Source organism: Ips typographus, linkage group LG2, assembly GCF_016097725.1.
Source record: "Ips typographus isolate SLU linkage group LG2, UJ_Ityp_2.0, whole genome shotgun sequence".
NCBI lineage: Eukaryota > Metazoa > Arthropoda > Insecta > Coleoptera > Curculionidae > Ips > Ips typographus.
The window spans coordinates 21,734,404-21,755,373 of record NC_138423.1 but is presented as its reverse complement, the minus strand read 5'-3'; the positions used below and the strand labels follow the sequence as shown (position 1 = coordinate 21,755,373).

The 20,970-nt window shown below is 33.7% G+C and overlaps 2 protein-coding genes across 9 annotated transcripts in view; one reads left to right on the top strand and one right to left on the bottom strand.

Moving 5' to 3' along the window:
• LOC145725686 (nephrin-like) overlaps positions 1–12,355 on the top strand; it is a 226,191-nt gene extending 213,836 nt beyond the window's left edge. For 2 of the 4 annotated variants that reach the window (XM_081974526.1, XM_081974529.1), the window contains exons 10-17: positions 5,951–6,108; positions 6,162–6,297; positions 6,357–6,653; positions 8,105–8,422; positions 9,263–9,462; positions 9,515–9,739; positions 9,791–10,096; positions 10,153–12,355. In XM_081974526.1, the coding sequence (XP_081830652.1) occupies positions 5,951–6,108; positions 6,162–6,297; positions 6,357–6,653; positions 8,105–8,422; positions 9,263–9,462; positions 9,515–9,739; positions 9,791–10,096; positions 10,153–10,245 (1,733 nt within the window). In that variant the 3' untranslated portion in view covers positions 10,246–12,355. The remainder of the gene's footprint in view (positions 1–5,950; positions 6,109–6,161; positions 6,298–6,356; positions 6,654–8,104; positions 8,423–9,262; positions 9,463–9,514; positions 9,740–9,790; positions 10,097–10,152) is intronic. The other 2 variants (XM_081974527.1, XM_081974530.1) reach the window with 2 other exon arrangements.
• On the bottom strand, positions 9,069–19,664 carry LOC145725687 (uncharacterized). 5 transcript variants are annotated; one of them, XR_014177373.1, is made up of 10 exons: positions 19,507–19,664; positions 18,760–18,932; positions 17,127–17,362; positions 16,782–17,071; positions 16,480–16,724; positions 16,052–16,420; positions 15,892–15,987; positions 15,771–15,836; positions 9,754–10,246; positions 9,069–9,701 (listed from the first exon to the last, which is right to left on the bottom strand). XR_014177373.1 is itself a non-coding variant. In XM_081974532.1 (9 exons), exons 2-8 carry the CDS (start codon positions 18,916–18,918, stop codon positions 15,771–15,773), a joined length of 1,461 nt encoding a protein of 486 aa, XP_081830658.1. In that variant the 5' UTR covers positions 18,919–18,932; positions 19,507–19,664; the 3' UTR covers positions 9,069–10,246. The 5 variants fall into 5 exon arrangements, 3 of the variants coding, with proteins under 3 accessions (XP_081830658.1, XP_081830659.1, XP_081830657.1); XR_014177374.1 differs by having other exon boundaries at positions 9,821–10,246; XM_081974532.1 differs by having other exon boundaries at positions 9,069–10,246.
• Between the last annotated feature and the right edge of the window lie 1,306 nt (positions 19,665–20,970).

Below are 20,970 nucleotides of genomic sequence, written 5' to 3'. Positions count from 1 at the left end.
TTTTAAAATACTTTCTCCACTACTAACATGATAAACATATCATTATTGACCGATTAGTGTCTTGAAAAATTAGTTTTCTCTACCTTAATGGTCATTGTTGACCTAGGTCAAAAATAGAGTCTAACCTATGTTCTAATCTGGCACAAACACAAGGAAAAAGGAAATATTATTGACCTAGGCAAATAATAATGTCATTGTCTATTAAGACGTATGACATATGAAATATTCTTGACTTGACAGAGACAGATAAATTAGGTTGTCTTTTCATGTCGTTGCTTTGTTGTTAACCTAAATTTTTAAATTTTCAATAAAAGGTCCATTAAAAATATGGTTAATAGTGGAAAAAAAGTCTTATAAAACTTGACATACGGTCAATAAAAGCTTCTGTCTAAACCTTGGTTAATAATATACTATTATACAGGGTTTTACAATGAAAAGTAGCCACCCTGAATATCTTCCAAAATAATTTCTCTGTTAAAAAATGCTAAGACACGCCAACAAAGATTGCAAGGGAGACATCTTTTTACGTAGGATTTGAATTTCTGCCATCAGCCCCTGTGCCGCCATAGCCACCCCCACTAAGTTTTCAAATGGCACCATACCCTGTGTGGTACATCGTTGGAAAGAATATTTCATAAGGAATTAATTGCACTATTTTATTTGTACGTTTGCTTTGAATTGGGACCAAAAAAAATAAAAAATACGTTTTGTGTTTATTTTTTGTTAACTGCAGAAATAATAGCAAATAGCGGCATTTAATTAATGGCTGAAAATAACCTCCGTTAACTTCCATACAATAATACAAGCGACTTTGGAAGAGTTCGCGAACATTTGTGAGGACTTGCAGTGTCAGTTATGTATTATTCTCTGCCTAAGATCTGCAATATTGGCCGGCTGTGTTGCATAGACTTTAGATTTTAAATGCCCCCATAGAAAAAAGTCTAACAGAGTGAGGTCTGGTGATTTCGCAGGCCATTCCATGGGACCACGTCTACCAATCCATCTTCCAGGAAATCGATTGTTCAGATATTCTCGAACCGGGAGTGAATAGTGTGGAGGTACACCGTCTTGTTGGAAAATTAGTTGATTTTCAAATAAATTTTCATCATTTTCTAGTAGCTCTGTTATGGTCGGATCAACAGTGCTGTCAAGAAGCTCAAGATAAGTAGCGCCATTACCAAACAAATTACCATCAATAAAAAACGGACCAACGATGTGGTATCCTAAAATACCTGTCCAAACATTAAGTTTTTCTGGATATTGGGTATGGGTTTCCCTAAACCAATGTGGATTCGTGTCTGAACAATACCCACAGTTATGCCTGTTCACTTCTCCATTCAAAAAAAACATACACTCATCACTGAAGCAAATATTGTACAACAAGTTCACGTTGTTTGTCAGATTAGTAGGCATAATTTCACAAAATTGTAGTCTTCTATCATAGTCATCTTCGTTTAATTCCTGAACCAATTTTACCTTGTATGGATGAAAATTGTGTTTTTTTAAAATTCTCCATACACTGCTTCTCGAAACACCCGGTGCATGGAAAGTTTGATTTAAAGACTGATTATTATCCATTGCAACGTGTCCCAAAACAGCAACTTCAATTGGTTCATTAATAATTTGTCTTTCAGGTTGATGTTTTTTGTTTGTCACTGAACCAGTTTCCATGAATTTTTGCATCAACTTTAAGACATACTGATGACCAATTAATTTATCTGGATGGAACGTACAATTTCTATTCTTTCGGCAGTCGTGTAAACCATATTGACAATGTTCCTTCAAAACGAACTTACAAGTTGACCGACTGAGGCAAAAACATGGAATGGAAAATAGATATTCAGGGTGGCTATTTTTCATTGAAATACCCTGTATAATACCTGAATCTGACATATGACAGATCTAGTCATAGTCTTTCAGTTTTAATGTCGGGCACGTGTTCTGCCTTAGAACGAATAAATCAAAACAGCTTTCTAGGAAATCTAATCCCGGTCCCACACTTCTGCCATTATACGGAAAGTTTTTCCGTTGCCGGTCGGAAAATCCGAGACGAGATATAGAAAAACTACAAAAGCGAGCTCATTTTTCACGGCGCGCTATATTCAAAGTTCTTAACATAATTGATTGCGCGTTAGGCAATAAAATATGACAATATTTTTTACCGGCCGCGCTCATCATGTCAGATCGCAATCGCGGACAAGGAATGAATGGAAAATGGCGCATCTACATATCGGTGATTAATGATACGGCTCCGATATAAAAGCGACGGAAAAAAAAAACGTACAGCCGCTGAAACTGGGGGGGCAAACTAATAGATCAAAAATTCCCTATTCATATCCGCGTCTAGGGCCTTTGAAATATCTCTCGCCAGATTTGGACTTGACATTCGGTCGGGAATAACAATATCGCTCCCTCTGAGAGGTGTTTGGAAATTTGTCTCCGTTATCGCCAACTTTCTTTTGTCGTTTTCATTTCCGCTTTTTTTTGTTTCAATCATTTGTTTCCATCTAACAAGATGGCGACTGTACGACTACTCATCAGACAAATGATTGTCAAGGAAACGATTAATTATAGATGGTATTGTGGTAAGTCCAAATGGGCAGTATTTGCGTAAATCATAAGCGTTTTCCTAGAGAGTGTCATCATTGCCAACTGTTCCTTAAACGACGTTGCTGCGATAGTGAGAAATTGCACTTTCATATTTGTAAGTGATATGTGTGTGTCTATCAAACTGAATCTGACGTCATTTGACAGTCTGTCATATAATCACTTTTTCCTTGTTTTTCAAGAGCAGATAATACAATCGCTTCTCTTACCTTACTGTTAATTGGGTTATGCATATTTTTTAAAGTTTTGTAATTGTACCCCAAATTGCAAATACATTGCAATTCCATCCATGTTTTGCAATATCAAATTACATCTCCTTTAAAATTTAACATAAGCTAATTAGAATCAGGAAATAGTTATTTTGAATAATGATACACAGTAAAGAACTTTTTTGTGTTTATTCAATTATTGTAGATTTTGTCAATAAATTAATAGAGTTTTTACTACAGATTCGGGGTGTAAAAACCCCAGCTTCCACAAAAAACACTACGCCATTAAACAATGAAAAACACAGCCCTAAGGCCCATCAATCAAAGCGGTGTAATATTTCTAAGCTGTTGGAAAGATTAAAGTAGCTCCCTGGAGTTCGCAGAAATTAAGCGATAAATCGCGACCTCCTGGTAGAAAATTCCGCACCCGTCGAAATGCCAATACCCGCGAAAATGAGGGGCCATAATTGAAATTTTGAAGGGCCCTCGCGCCCCTTTGACTTTGTTGTTTATAATATGTTACAAACAGGCCATTTGCGCAACTAAAAACGAATTGAAAATTAATTAAACGCGGTGTCCGGAAAATGAAGTGGCCTCTAACCACCCTATTGATGACCGGTTCAAACAATTCGATTCATTATTAAATTACACCTCAAAGAAACGCAATTTGACCAAACGAAATTGCATTTACATTTTATGTGGAAAAAAACTATTTAAATCTAATTTTCAGGTAGAAACATAACAGTGTTAAAACTGGATTCTTCCAGAAAATAGGAGAGCGAAAAAGAGCAACAAGATTAGGGTTAATACGTCGCAGGCACTAAAAGCTAAAAACCCGTAATTCTGCATTACAAAGAGCCTGCGAAGCTTTATTTTTATCGTCCAAGAGGAACGCTTTAGAAAGTAGAATGCGAAACTGAAAGAAGCGAAAGGTTCAAATGAAATTAAGTTAGTTCTCGGCAATGAGAATCTAGCCATTTCGGTGCATATTAACTTAGTTTCGGAGCTCATCTTGAACATACGCCTCTGGCCGACAACGAGTAAGAGGCTGCTTCTTTTTCTCATTAACCAGAAAAACCCTTAACTAAGTTAAAGTCTTACTTCAAGAAGTTGGTCGTTCGCGTTGTATAATACGAAAAGTTCCTAGATGTGCTCGGTTGAAAATCAAATTGTTGAACAATATAATTCATCAAATTTCGTACATTTTTAAAGTGAAGAAACTCCTTTAAAGTGAAGATCTGAACAAACAAATAGTAGAAGAGCACTAAATAATAGTAGCAACATGATAACTAGAAAAATTTGTAGTGATGGGTAAATTACCGGTAAAGTAAATATTTTAACTTTACCAGGAAAATTTGACAGGTAAAGTAAAGTAAAAATGTGCTTTTATAAATCTGATCTGAATTTCTATTGTTCGCACCATTTCTCTCTAATCAACAGTATATTTTATTAATGATCCGACAAAGATAGTAAAAAAACATTATTAGTAGTTAAAAAATTATTAAGTTTAAAAAATTATGTAATGTTTGAAAACTCGTAACCTTTATCGCTCTGAATACTTGTGTGTGTGTTTGTGTTTTCACAACAATTTTATGTGAATCCTTATGTTCTAATAATATGGGATGGTGAACTAAATAGTTAAGAATTTTTAAACTACTAACAAATTGCAAGATTCTCCAAATGCAAACAAAATATGATTTGGTTAATTAAATCTGCTTAAAATAAAGATTTAATTGTAGTATGTGAATATAACCCACACACTTAATTTTGCCTGATAACTTTAAACAATACTTCCACTAATGATTAAAGATGGCACTTTACTTACATGTTTATTTTTTGTAATATACAGAGTTGACTCCATTAACTAAAAAAAAAATTGACTGGTGGATGAGGATTGTTTACGTAAAAATTATTCAAGTAATAAGTCATATAATCTACTTATTTCAAATGGAACCTGTAAATTTTTACTTTTTTAGCAATTTATTGTCCAAATACACGAATTAATATTATTCTTAACGTTTCAGTCAGGATAGTGATACATTTTCCACTTTGATAAAGTTAAGTTGAATTTTGTGTTTTACTTATTTATTTTTTGGTGACCAGTTATCTCTTATACACACTTATAAACTGACAACGACGATTCTTCTTTGAAAGTTGAAAAATTGACTGAAGGCTCGTTCGTTGCACTTTAAATGTTTGAGAATCAATACGACAGGAAAAAGGTTGTATATCAAAAATATTGAAAAATTGCCCATCAAATTTACATTCCACTTTCTAGAGCGTGTTCTATATCGAGCTCCTTGATAGTTTCAGATGTCGACTTCCGAAAGTCGTAAACTTAAAGTCGGCGCCACCGAGTGCCACGTGAATCATCCATATTCCCATCCTGGATGTCGTGTTTGAGGCTTTTAATTTGTTTTTCCTACCGATATACATTATTTATGCCGTTTTTGATATTCAAATTGGAGCCAAAATCGTGTCGGTAAAGACGAGCACGGTGACGTAATATATCGTTCAAAAGTTTCCTGAGATATAGTTTTTTTCCCTAGTTCCCCACTGTAAAGCGATAAATTAACTCCACAAAAAGAGAGCAATGTTGTCAATGTTTGCGGCAATCAAAGATAAAGGGGTAAACTTGTCCCGGGACACCATTTACCGCGTTCCCCTGGTTCCTATCAATCACCCAGTTATGCTACCGATATAGAGGGGAAAGTCCCCAATTGGCTTGTGAATGCTGGATTATTAAGTTTCTACCGCTGAGACTGGAATTTAACGATACTAAATTGCCAAACAATCATATCAAAATTAGGAATAAATTGTCCAACATAACAATTTGATAGTAACACGAATTTTAAGTGCAAATTTCACTGATTTTATTAGTTACGTAAAGCTTTGCTTAAATTACGCAAGAAACAATGTTTTAAACAAATTTATGACTTTCATCATTCATTTCCAGTCTTGCTGGACTCATTGTAACACCATCCTGATTAGTCTAAAAACTGTAATAGTAAGAATTTTCCAATGGAAAATTGGATAACATTTCTTGAAAGAATATCTATATGAACATGTAATTTCTGCTTATTGGTTAGCCTGAAAATTTGTTATTGTTAAAGCTCACCGTAAATATATTTCAGATGTTCCAGTCTGTAAACCTGGACCACCTAAAATATATGGCGTAGCCAGACATGAAGAAGCTAAAATACTTTGCGAGGTACAAGCGAATCCTACTGATTTAGAGTTTACTTGGAAGTTCAACAACACTGCTGATGTTTTTGATATACCACCTGAAAAGGTTTGCTAATGAAAGTCACTATTTTCACATTTTTTTAATTAACGTAATCACAGATCACCCAAGGAAAAACTACAAGCACTGCCAAATTCGTGCCAATGAACGAAAGGGACTACGGTACGTTACTCTGTTGGGCCGAAAACGAAATTGGCAGACAGAAAGAACCTTGCGTCTTCTTCATCACACCTGCAGGTATAGTATTACTTGCAAGTAATCCCACTATAAAGTCTAGAACGGGGGAAATTTTATAGGTAAACCGGATTCACTGTCAAACTGCTCGATTTCCAATCAAACCACTGATTCCATCATCATCGATTGTTACGAAGGCTATGACGGAGGTCTGCCTCAAACTTTCGTTATTGAGGTGTTTGAAAGCTCGCAGAAGAGATTTGTGAAAAACATGTCGTCCACGGAACCCATGTTTGTGGTGACTGGTTTGGAAAGTGGAGCTGACTTTGATATCGGTGTCTACTCAGTTAACAGTAAAGGAAGAAGTCCTGTATTGCACTTGTCAGCTTCTACATTGAAAGGAGCAGAGAAACATACAGGTGAGTAGCAAACTAAGATGTATAAGTTTGTAATATTTTATTTGTTTGATGAGTCACAATTTTTAAACAGATTTGTTCCTTTGAGTCATGGTGCCAGCGTCAACCCCCAATTGGGACCCCACTTCCTCAACCACCAGCTCTTTCTCACTCTCAATAGTTTCAGTTTTACTATCTTTACTTTCTGCCACTCCTCCAACTCCAGAGACTGCGGTCGAAGATTCCTCCATCACTAAGGGTGGTGCCTCATTTTGTTGAGCCTCCTCATACTCTTTAACCAATAAAGTATGTCGGTGCTCTTGCATCGAGATAAAATAGTCTGCAGCGTAGTTCACCACATCACGAGGCTGATCCAAAAGGCAATTGATGGCAAACTCCAGCAAAAGATTGCGAAACTCGTCTTGCACTTTGGGTTTCACTCCTAGACCTAAGTTGGTCTGAGTTTCTTGGTCTGTAAGTTCATGGGCACTGGACTGTTGGTTGGGTTTCTCTACAGATTGTTTTAAAGCGATTACGTGTTGAGGGAGGGACCTTTTACGCTCGCTTTGCGATGCTCTTGGAGTGAATGTCATTTTTTTTTGTAAAGGTAAAATTGACTTGCTACTGTCAAGTTTAATCACTTGTGTTATTGTTACTTTTATCTATACCTTCAAGTTTAAAATGCCAATTTGTGATTGTTCAAGGAAAAGCAGTAGTGGAACTATGTAAGGGCATAGAAAAAAATGTATTTCCTTATTACTTATAGGTATATATTTTTCTTTTTGATCACACACGTTAGGTTAGGTTAGATCAATATTAAACCAGAACTAATCAAAGCCAAATTGATATAATTTTAAGTGAAACAGAATTAAAATAGGAATTTTCGAATTGAGGGGACATTTAATGAAATGTCTAGGAACACCGTGTATTAGATTGTTGCATTAGGACGTGTTCGATTATTTAGTGCAAAACTAATGTATTACCTCCTTGATTCAATGACTTGTTATACAAATACACTTTAGTTTTGTTCTATTTGTCTCTGAGCTATTACGCTTTTGTTACTTCTGCTTACTTGTCCACTAATTCTCCTACCAAAAATGCTTTATTATTCCAGCCTGTACAGTTTGTGCGAAAAAAATGTTTCCTGGCAGAGCCTGTCAAGAATATGTCAAATAACACCAAAAAGCACTACCTGCATTGACTCACCATAAGTCTGGTTGTATGACAGTTACAAGGTGAACTTTTTTAACAAATTGTACCTAAAAGTAAACTTTATTTGTCCACCTTGTAGAGTTTGTGTAAAAAAAATTTTTAGTAATAGCGCCCGTCAAAGTGGTGTCTGCTGTGACAGTCTAGTTGTATAACAGTTACAGAGTTGACTTTTATTCTGTTCTCTAATAATTGAATTATGCTACACTTTTCCAACTAATAATAAAATGTACATAAACTAGTACTGACTAAAAAAAAATTCACAGCAAAATTGGCAATGGTAGCCAAACCAAAACCACCAGTAAACTGTACCGTAACCCAGCAACTGGCAAGGGTAGTAAGACTAAGTTGTAAAACTGTCCAAACAATAGAGGGCGCAATGTATTTGATGCAAGTCTACGACGCTAACACCAGGATCCTAATTGGTACTACCACGTCCGAGGATCCCAGTGATTTGAGTTTTATGGAATTGCCTTTAGGGCATAACGATCTCATGTTGTTTGTCCGGACAATAGGGGCAAATTCTCTGGCTAGTGACGCCTCAATTATTTACGTTCCCGCTCACAGAATGGTCCAGAATAGGGGTAAGAGTTAGTTGGGCAAATTTGATGGTGTAGGATGGTTTGGAAAATGCATTTCTGGGATTTGTTCACTAACAAAACTAAAGAAACTCACTAGATTTTGATATTTGAACTAACCTAAACAACTCACTATTTTAAAACGCACCTTATTTTTCTTATTTATGAGACACAGGGTCAACCAAGCTGCTATAACAAAAATATTTATAAAATAGGCATGTATACAGGGTGATATATGCCTCATTTGCCACTATTTCACGTAGTGTAGTATTTCCAGTTTTTGGACTTATGGAGGATTTTCCTTGACTGAGCCGTCAAACCAGTGGGATTTTGTAATTCTTCATCATCTTGAATTTTGCTGAGAATTTCTTCACATGGTTCACAGTTTCTGTGATTTTCAATTTCAGGAATATTAAGTTACCCAGTATTCGAAGTTTTTATAGGAGGAAGGTGACTAATTTTTGAAATTGTCATAATAATGGACACTCCGTTGGTAGTTAACTAACATACACACTATTATCATAATTAAGTTTCCCTAACTAATTCTTCTACAAGAACATTTCTGATTTGGCTCTACAAATCATTATTGGGAATATTTGGATCCAGAACTTCTCAACAACAGCACTGAATTATTAATAAAATTAACGAAATTCGGAGGCACTTTATTCCTCTCAAACCAAAACTCGGTTACTTTTCCGTGTACATTATGTCCAGTTATCTTGAAAATTCCTGTCATAGATTCATTCTAAGGCTACAGGGCTTAAAAACATTCATTCCAAACTCTAGCAACTAAATTCTACTGATTCAAATAATGACTTAATTTACGACAAACCAACTGAATTTCAGCTGCCACTCCAGTACTGTTACAAATCACCCCTCTTCTGGGCGCTCTAATTGGAGTAGTAGCCGCCCTCATACTAGTCGCCATCATCATTGTGGTGGTGATCCGTCTTCGAGGTGGTGGTGATCGGGACGACAAAGACTACGACGACGGGGGTTTGTCCTCAACTGGACGACGTTGTGTAGCCGGCAGTAACAGTGACAAGGTTTTACTTTTTTGACCTTAATGTCATAACATACTAACTAGAATGTTTGCAGGCCAGTACTGAGCCGCTAAACAAAGATATGAACGACAGCGTTGACAGCTTGGAGGAGAAGAACCCTGACATTATTCCTCAGAACAACGCAGACGATGAGTACCAGGACGAAGAAAGGGCGTTTGAAAGACTGAATAATGCACCCTCTGTAAGGGTGTACAGCCGACTGCAAAGTCCCAACAATCAAACTAAAAATGGTGGTGGTGGTTATGCCAGTAAAACAATGGTAATTTTGATTACCCATTATCAGAAGATTAATGATGTTTATTAAGCGTAGTTTCAGAACCAACCTGGAGAGTTAACTTACGCCGAATTGTCAATATCCACCCAACAAATGCCACCCCACGTGGTCTACAGCCCTCATCCACCATCAATAGCACTGAACATGGTGCGACGTCCAGAACCAACAGTTTACGCCCAATTGGATATGAAGCGGATACCCCAGGGGATGCCTCATCCTGGTGGTTTTCAAACTTTGCACCATCCCCATTTGCCTGCTTATATGACGCGGCAGATTCGCGACGACCAATTGCTTCATGACGGCTCAATCAGTTCCGAAACGCCGTTACTGGGAACTGGAAGTGTAAGTGACCTCCTTAACTTATTTGATGCAACTTCACTGTCTTCTTTCGTAAACAGGCTTTGTCCTCTTTGAAGGACATGACCGGCACAAGCAGGACACCTTCGGTGACGTCAACGCTACCGCGACCAGTAACGGCGACCAGATTTTGACCTATTTAATTATTATATTATAATAATTCGTCCGAAGAAGAACTGGTATACTTGTAAGTGGATTAAATGTACATTTTGTTGTTGTAAATTTATGTCAGTTATTTTTTAAGACAATTTTTAGTGCGTCCTGGTTTCAGTTAAGTTGAAAAAACAACGGCGATTGTTTTTGTTCTTGCTTTCTTTGATGCATGACTTCAAAAACTGGACTTATTGCTGATGTAAAAACTTTAATTATGTGGTGATTTTTATGTGTACTCTCTAGTGAGCTGACCTTTTTAATATTTTTACACAGAGTCAGAATATTTTAATTATCAGCAATAACCCAACAATTCAAGTCCCATAACAGTGTAAACTACATAAAAATCCGTAAGTAACGCCATTATGCCAGTTGAGAAGTAGCAAAGTAACACACAGTCGAAACCACACTTAAGCTTTCATTAAAGAGTCTAATTATTAGCAAACCACAAAGCTAAGCAGTTGAACGACTATACATACAAACATAAAGTTCTCATAGTTGTATTTGAATGGTTACAAACTTCACAAATGAATTAAACAAGATTTTCCATTATGCAATTAAACACTTCTCTCAGGAACGCAAGAATTAAAAACAAACAACCGTTCTCATTAAAAATCCGAATTTCTAAACAGAATTCGCCTGTAAATAAGAACTTTTATAGCTGTGAAACTTTTCAATTAAACCCTAAAAAAATTGGTCATAAAAATATTTTTATTAGTGAATCGTGTATAATCGGGAGTTTTAACGTTTAAGTGAATTGTTACGATACTGCCTATAATAAAATATATTTTACGACGCTTGAAACGTAATTTTTACTGCGGATTTGTTTCCGATTTGTTAGTGAAGTAAATTTAAAGTTTAACTTTTCGTTTGGCTGTAAATATTGTAATGTTCTTTTTAAGGATTTCAAGCGTTTTCCTCGTCGAAATGCAGATTAAAAAATAAAAAAACTGAAAATTTTAACGTGTGCAGGTCTGTTCAATTCAATGTTTAAAACCAGAAGAACCAGTTATAAAATCCGAAAGAGAGAAAGAAAACTATGTATAAATTTGTCATAAAGCAATAATGAATTTCATATTGACTGCTCAAGCAACTTAGTAATTTGATACAAAAGTAGCTCACTTTAAAAAAGTAAAGCTCAAAACCTGAAGCTCAAAAATTTAAATTAGATAATCCTAATAACCATAACCTAACAGTTCCATTACCTTCAGCTAAATTTAAACCTTAAAAAATGCTAATATTTAATAGAACATTACACAGGACGTTTAAATCCTTAATTTATAACACTTTCCACCTGCTGTTGCTATTGACGAGGTAAAACACTTCTGAAGTGTTATTAAACATTATTAGACAAAATGGCTTCAAATTTTCAATCTGTGATTATCCGACGTTTGAAGTTAATTTCCATGGTTATTTTAAATTATAATAAGTTTGACCGTCCAAAAATTTTTATACAAAACAGCTTGAAAATCAAAAAGAATCAAACGAAAAGGAGTTTAATTTATTATTGTTGTAGCTTTAAGGTTTATTGTAAAAACTGTAAAATACCACCACAAATCAAAAAATTATTTTCAGTATATTAAGCGTATTATCTAAGAATTAAGTTTGTACGTGTGTACCTCAATTTTGTTGAATCGAAAACTCGATTACCATGTAAATATTGTAAATTTACCAGTCACTTTCCACAATTGTTTTATTTTCTCTTCTATAATATATACAGGATGTAGTATTATTGATGTCTCATGTCGCGATATATTAATTAATGTATGGACAATAATTGTTAGGTTTTTTTTTCATGGCAGAGTGTTGTGTACTTCATCACATATTATATGCGAAGAAGTGTATTATACGTTTTTCAGTGGCCTTGCTGCAATTTTTTTCTCAGTGTACATGTACATTTTAAAAAAGTGATTGTCACCCCAACTTTAGTTGAATCGTTGGTATGTTAGCTGATATTACTGTATGTATACATTATAAGTATAATGATAGTTCATTTTATACACATAAAATTTTAAAGTATGTGTTTAAATCATTGCCGATATATGTATATGTTAAAATTCGACTTTTTGTCTAAATAAATTTATTAAAAATTGATTAGTTCCTGTACTTATAAAGTGTGAGTATGATGGAATGGAATAAATAGAGATGACTGTCGTTAAATCCAAAGAAACAACAGATTTGGAGTAATACTTTTGATATATTTAGAAACTAATTTAAAAATAATGATTCTACAAAATTAACATTTAAAAACAAAATCACTGACATAGTAACAATCAACACAATTAAAAAAGAAAACATTTTCAAAGTAAAACGACTGATTGTCGAAAATCATAGCCATTATAACAAAAAACCTAATCTAATAGTTCTTAAAAGTAAGTTCAGGAATAGGCAGCACCAGTGATTTTAACACTAAAATTACTTATTAAATAACTACATAAATTAAAGCATAAACTGTCTATCAGAATAGGAAAGTAAAATCAACATTTTTTTAAATTCCTGAACTTACTAGATATATTGCAATAATGGAAAGGTGAAAATAATTTACTTAGAACTAAAACGAAATGCGATATCAAGTAAATAGTAATGATAAGCCTTGTGGTAATGAGGAGATTGTACTCAAATTACTTTAGGGTCACTTTTCCAAACTTGAAGCAAAATTGGATGTATCCTTAGGTTAAAGTTAACTCATATGTATGAAAGTGTTTATGAAAGGAAAATTGCTTGAAGTTGTTTTTTTTTTTCGTTTTTATTGGAGATCAGTTTATGTGATAACTAGATTGGTACTTAACTATTAAATTAAAAACAATAATTTAATAGATCCTATCACAGAATTATTTATGCACCACATTATCTTTTTACAAACGTTTCAATAACATTAGAATAATTACTAAATTTTGAGAGATGAGCATATGTGAGCATAATCCTGATTACCACAAGTCAATCTATAAGTACACAAATAAAGGATAATTATTACCAACAAAATATTGCTTAAAAATAGCTTCTGCTAGCTTAACGTTGAACGGCAACAACAAAACAATAAAACAATGTGACGCGGCTGAAAATTATCTAAATTTTTTTCCCAACTTATTAAACTAAACATAATATGAAAACGCGAAATAAATAAACGAATTGGAATCACAATGGTTAATACCTGGTCGGTAAGTAAATAAATATTTCAATAATTATTAAAGGTTGGCAAACATCAAAGTAAAATGTGATGACGTAACAATTTAATACATTTACAGGGTGTCCCACAACGAAAGAAATCGATCCATATTAGAAAAACTACCGATAGGAAAGTTTTGAAGATGTGGTAAAGTCAGTATGCCTAATCCAACTAAAATATTTTGACACTTTTTACTTTTACTGGAAGGAGTCACCAAGTTTTCATGTATCAAAACCTATCTATGTGCAACGGTTTTCGAGATATTAACGTTTGAAAAATTACAGTTTTGAGATTTTGAAATGTCATAGATCCTAACCCAAATGAGATAGAGCAAAAGGGTTTGCATGTTTCTTAATCTCAACTTTCTGATCTATTGTGGTCATATTAAAAAAATTGACAGGTTTCAATTATTTAAAATTTTATCAGATGATAGATCTAGAAAGTTAATATAAGTTTCTGTTTAGGATCTTTATTCTAGGAGTTATGACACTCCAAAATCTAAAAATGCCATTTTTCAAACGTCAATATTTCGAAAACGGTTGCAGATAAGCATAAGTAAAAGTATTTAAAAATATAATAACATACAGGATATTGGTACTTAATTCCGGTATAACTGGAGGCTACTTACATGTTTTCAAATTTTCAAAACTTTCCTATTATACATATAGTTTATTTTATAATAAATGATCGATGTCTTTAGTCGTGGGACATCCTATACAGTAAAAATTTTACCCTTTGAGAATGACGTCAAGCAGGTGATAAAACACGCATGTCTGGAATTAGATCACAAATTTTAATCTGCAAATGCTTTAAAAAAACCCTATTTGTCACATGTAAAATATTTACCTTTCTGCTATATTGTTAAGTCGTCTCTTATTTCTTTGATATTTGCTACAGGCAATGCTTGCCACTTGGGCGCAATACAATGCAGTATTATTATAAAATATAAAAACACGCAACACGAAGATATAATGCACGATTTTCTAGTTAGTAACAAAACTTTTGTGCTGGTTATATTGCCACTATTCTATCTATATAAATTTAGCATTATTTCAAAGGCCGAGATCTATTTCACGCCTTGAAACACCATGGCAAGAAATTGCTAACTAATTTATGTTGTAATGTAAATTTGATCCCTATATACAAGGTTTTTTTAACCTCACTTTGGCGCAATAAAAGTGCTATTCGACTTATTTAATCAATCACAAATTTCCAAACTAATTGCACTTGTCCAAACGTTTCCCGTATAGCACTTAATTGCGTCTCACTCCTGCTTTAAAATACTGACCAACAATATGTAATATAACTAGTATTATGTACAAAACAGTATCAATCAAATTCAATCAAAATTAAAAAGTACAAAATTAATTTTTATACACAGGCCAAGAAGTTTACCGATTAAACTGGTAACTCGCTTCTGGTTTCAAAAAAACAACCTTCACAATCACAAGGGCTGTTCATTTTAAGATATATTGCACTTGGGAGTATTCCCAATTAAATCTAGTTCTAGCGGGGTAATTGCTATGGAATGGATTGTCCATTTTTGACTTAATAAATGGTAAAACAGAAATATCAACAATTTTCGCAAATCCACTTGTTCAATTGTCATTTTGTAGAAAGATTACTTTAATTTGTACAGCATCAGTGTTTGTTCTTTTTTCAGGGGGCTGTTTCTTCAAATTGATTCCCAATTTTAATAATTCTTTTGACAAATAAAAGGTATTTTTTTCTCTTTCTAACAACTCAAAAAATAAAAATTTGGTCTAACGTCATTTTTCGCATTTTTTTTTGTCTTTTGGTCTTATTGCAAGATTTCAAACAACAGTTTAAGTTTATTCAAACAGAAATGTCAAACAAGACCTTGTATAAATCCTGCTTTTCTTTAACCCCAAACCTGTACAAAATCTTTTATAAAAAATGGACAGCTCGCAAAAATCAACAATTAAAACAATTTAAGTAACCTGACTACCCTCTACATTGTCACCGAAATTAAAAACTATAACTTCTATAAAAATACAGCTTGAAGGGTTACTGTTCTCAATTTCCTTGTGCAAACAACTAATTACGTTTTTTAGGTTTCCCTCCCAAAACTTAAAAGTTAAATTATTTCTATAATTTCCATTTTAACACTCAAAAAAATTTAATTTCTGGTAACCGTGACAATTGAAAAAAAGTGGACGTCTCTTCAAAATAAAATTTTGATTCATAAATACTTTTATTTACAACTGCGCGTCGCAACTGAACAAGTTGGGTATTGCAGTTAGTCAGTACTTTAAGAAAAATATTAAAGATTATATAGCTGTAAATATTACGTAGATTGTCGGTTTGTTTGAACTAACTTACTTAGTCTGGCGGGAGGTAGCTAAACAGCTTAAACTTATTCCGGATGTGCGGTCGAACGTCTTCTTTCTGTAAAAATTCATAATATTTCAGTAAAAACACTAGAAATCCAAGAGTGACTTACCATCTGTACTAAATCCTCCAAAAAGGGCAGTAATTTCATAAGTTCTGAGTCGGTACGGTCCATAAACCAACTCTCAATAGGAATTCCATTGTTTAGCTGTTAAAAACCAAACCAAAAGTTACTTTACCTTTACCACAAAACAAAACTTTAAAAGACTCACGTGATATCCAAAAGCTTGCGGTGAATTGTCTACAATGATCGTCTTGGACAAGTCTCTCCCCAAAATAGTCAAATCTTTGATGTAATTTCCGTTGACGTAGACACAATGTTCTCTAAACAGCCTATACTTAATCCATTTCCTCTCAGGATCAAGCAGGTTTAGCAACTTATCAGCGTAGACACGCTTTGAAGCGGTGAACAAAATCACTTCAAACATCTGTGACACTTTCTCCATAAACTCCCTGAAATAAGGTCTGGTTCGCACGTAAACGGTGTAAGAACACTCTTGAAAGAGTACTGGAAAGTGAAAACTGGCATCACTGAGCTCCTGAAGACTGCAATGCACTAAGGTTTCATCAAGATCCAAAACCTTAAAAAAACACTCAGAATTAATTTTAAATCGTTAAATAGCCGTCAATGAGCACCAACCAAACTAAACTCCGGACTTGAGCGAGTTTTAAGTGGCAACGCTGGACACTTTGATCTCATATCGAAAGTTAAAGGAGGCAAATGTTTGATGAATAAGTAAGGATCAAACGCTTCCCAAGTGTCTTCTACGACTTCAACGTGCTCTGGCTGAGCATCTAAACGTACATGTTCTTGCGAAGCAATGCTGGCTATCATATTGTTAGCTTCTTGTATGTTGTAATTGTATGCATAGTCATAGACTAAACCTAAATATTCAACACATATACACTTGACTGAAACTTGCTAGTTTGACGCTTACTCACCAGCATTAACATCTTTAGACATTTCCTCATCCAGCATGTTGGTAAAATCTTGTGGATTCACATTACTGAAATCCGAAATGTCGATTTGCAACTCCGGATAATCGGTTCGTAACGGCGAGTAATCGTAGTACATGCTCTCGCACATTTTGTCAGAATACAGGCTAAACTTTTGGTACTCGCAGCTTTTTTTCTCCGTAATGTTAAACTGCATTTTACTAGCGTATTCTTCAGCGGAAAAGTTAACCGAAGAACACGACATTATGTTTGTGTTGGAGTCTAGCTGAATAGAACTGCAATAAAGCTGCACATGTAAAGAATTCTATACACAGTATTTTTCTGCCATACCTATACTCCATTTCCTTTGGCAATCCACTACCATCAAAAACAGAGCCGCATTCAGTTTGAAACGAACTGGTTGCAGCGTAAAACTGATAAAATTTATTGGTGGTAGCAATACTATCCTCATTATCTACAGTAACAATATTAGTTACATTTGAAACTATTTTGCTATCATTTGGTGGATCATAGATTTCAGGCACTACTTGAGCTTGGTAGTTTTCCTTGCTTTCTTCATCAGCCACCTAGAATTAATTTTTAAGCCGAATTGTAGAATTTTGCGGATGTAAATAAGTATTGATAGAAAAACTTTAAAAAAAACCAAACATGTACTTGGAATTAAATAATGTGTTCTAAGAAGTAGTGTGAGTGAATATGATTAGTTATTAACTAATTTCAAGAACTCTTCTACATGCAACAAGACAAGTGGTAGGTAAGTAACTTGAAGATGCAAAAAAGTAGAAATTATATGATGTTAACATTTTACACACAGTGTTTTCACTTTCAAAGATTTATTTTTGAGCCTACAATATTTTTGACCATTTCTAAAGTAAAAAAACATGTTAACATAGGAGGATTTTTAGATTTTGAGTTAGGTAGGATATTTGAAGATATTTTTGCAAAACTGTCTAAGTGCAAAAATCTAAAGATGTGATGATTGACTGTGACAGATAAAGTGGTGAACACTTGATTTCTTTAAGTTACTTTTACTTAGGTCTAAAAATGTCACATGTGCAAGTGGTGCACTATAAGGTATGTGAATAATATCTTTTTTTGGTTTTGTCTCAAAATTTGGAATAAGAAATTAGTCATTAAAATCAGTTAACCATATATTAAAAAGGACATTTCTAAAAACACTACAAAAAATCAACATTAACACTTTGTAAAGCAGAAAGTACAGTATTTCTTACAAATATTCAGCCAAGAAGGAGTTTAATCAACTATCAGATAACCTTATGATTTTGAAAGGATATCCTGCATGTTTTCATACTTAAGACAGTCATTTTGCAATCTGCTTTGAGAAATCATAAGGCTATGGAATCTCAGGTTCTGTTTTTGGCCCTAACATTCAAATAAAATTCATGATTGGCTATTGGAGGCTTTATTGAGGTTTTTAGAGAAATATGAGACAAAATTAAAAAAACTGAGAGTCATATCTTAGAATATGTACTATAACTACTAAACCAAAAATTCATCTTGCAGATGCAATATTAACTTAGTGGTGTATTCTGTGAATATTCCAGGGAATTTGCTTTTCTGTTTATGGCTAAGTTTATGGTCATTAGAACCTCAAACTATACAAACTGTGCCAAAAATCACGCACTATTTTGTAAATCACAACCAAATTATAATTCCTTTACCTCAAATGATAAAATACCCTCAAAATTCATATGTATAAACACAGAACAAGGCTTATGTATTGTTTCTGATACTCTGATACTACTCCCTTGCTGAAAGCAGTTCAGAAATTCAATTCAAAACTGTTAACTGTTGCTGAGTGCTAAAAAGACTGCACACATATTAAAAGCAATTTATGAACAACATTGCATCATTGAAAGGTTTTAATTACAGAACACAATACTTTAAATTTTTATTTGTCACTCAAGGGAGGACAAACAAACAGAATAACACAAACACATACCTGCTCAGCTTCTACAACTGCCACGGGCTTCTCCTCAGACTCCTTATTACCAACTTCCAAGACTGAAGTCCGACTCTTAATTGGCCAAAGCTTCTTGGTCACTTTTCTAGTCTTGAAGGACAACTTCCTCTTGCTTTTTTTCTCACTACGTAGCCACATGATGATGTATCCATCTAGTGTAAAGCTCAACTTAGTACAGAGCTTCATAATGGCTCAATTATGTTTAATAAGTAAGTTTTTATTTTCTTGAGTTTTTAATGACAAACTTGGGAAAAACTTGAAAAAATAGCCAACCCTCAATCCTAAAATTTGTTGGGACAAAGTGGAAATGATTAAATGGAATACAGTGCTGAATTATTGATTTGAAAAAAGTTTCTGTTTGATGGAAACTCAGCGCAGGTGGTTTTTTTTTTTGATTTTTGTATCCCTAGGCTTCACCCCTTTGATGGCAACAATGCAAGGAATGTGTGGAAGCCACAAATGTAGGCATTATCAAACATCATATTTACACATTAATTTAACAAAGCTACTTGCTGTAGTGAGGACCTTAAAGTAATATTGAAAATTTTAAGCGCTAAACTAGAGTTTAACGCCCTTCTATTAATGGAAAAACCACAAAAACACCAGAAAAAAAATGTTTACAAACAAGCTGAACTGAAGGCGGCAGGTCGTTGAACACGGATTTTAAACCAGTTTCAGTGGATGATGGGCGCTACCACAGTGCAAAAAATGAATAAAGCTACTCACCTGTGTCTCAAACTTGTTTAAAAACGTTACTTTATTATCAATACATAATTTGAAAATCGGAAACTAGGAGAAACCTCCAAAAACTGCACTTTATCAAAATGGCTGCCCACGCGAGTTTTGTTTGACGTTTTCTCGCAGCGGCCATGCGCACTGCAATTATGACGCAAGATTTGTGACCGTTCTAGGCGACGTTCCGTCTCCCTTTATTTGCACTAGCTAAACAAAGACACTCATATTCGTGCAGCACTCCGATAAAAAAAATTGTTCTTTTTCAGTTTCGTTTGGTCACATGATATGTTCATTTACAATGTGTATTTTATTCACATGATAGCTAGAAAAGGTAAATGATTTTTATATGGTAATTATTTTCATGCCTAGAGTTTTTAATAGTTTCCGTTTTACTATCTGCTGATACAAACACATAATAAACAACAAAAATAGCATTTTTATAATGTATAGTATAGTATTACTACCAAGTTATAAATCAGAATTATTTTTGTTTACAATACGCTAAACAGTAAAGTTTTGTAGAAAATAAAAAATAAAAATAAATTTTCTGTAAGAAGTTTGTTATACTTTCATTCTTTAAAAAATTTTAAACCTTTGTCATAAATGCAACAAATTATTTATATTTATAATATCTTGACATTTGGTGAATAAAACGATTTCTGAATTACTATGAAAAACTTAAAACTTATGAATCTACAGGAATCTACCATACCTGATAAAAAAAATATTTGATTATTTATACGAAATAAACGTCTAGAATACATTAGTTACATATCAGTGTACTACCTACAGAATGCATTAGTACATAGGTATAATCAAACATTTGTTTTTATCAACTATGGTAGATTCTAATACAGAAGCATATTTTGTTCACCAAATGTCAAGATATATTATATTAATAATTTGTTTTATTTATGACAAAGGTTTTAATTTGTGTTACAGTAATGCTAAGACAATTCCTGTAATTATGCTATGTTGCTATGTTTATAATAACCTATCGGTTTAATACAAAGTCAAAAAATGACTACATTGTGTTGGAGACACCAATATTGTGATGTTTTACAAACCAATAATTTACAGGCATTAAGGAATTGTTGCTACACTGTGTATACATACTATAAAAACGTGTTTGAAGACTCTTTTTTAGCACAAACGTTTTAGTGACCATCAATAGACGTACAGGGATTTTAAAGTTGTAATTAGTTACTATAATTTACCAAAGCGCAACATAACTGTAAATTAACTGCCAAAAATGCTGTCAAATAATTATTGCATGGCTTGTAAAGTTTTATTGCAAATTGCTGTTAAACAATCTTTTTTTTTAAATAGAGTGTCTTGAATTGATTTGTTTTGATACTCATTGTTCATATACGTTTTAGCACCTTTTAAAAATATGGTTAATATATGGTATGTAAATTTTGCAATGTTGGTTGAACCAATAGTTGAAAGTTTAAT

Bases quoted from the DNA above. Each gene is read 5' to 3' on its own strand.
- LOC145725687 (XM_081974532.1), bottom strand. From the start codon at position 18,918: ATGTGGCTACGTAGTGAGAAAAAAAGCAAGAGGAAGTTGTCCTTCAAG. The intron at 17,363-18,759 runs GTATGTGTTTGT...AATTAATTCTAG, and splicing joins CAGTTGTAGAAGCTGAGCAG to GTGGCTGATGAAGAAAGCAA. The intron at 16,421-16,479 runs GTTGGTGCTCAT...TGTTTTTTTAAG, and splicing joins CAAGTCCGGAGTTTAGTTTG to GTTTTGGATCTTGATGAAAC.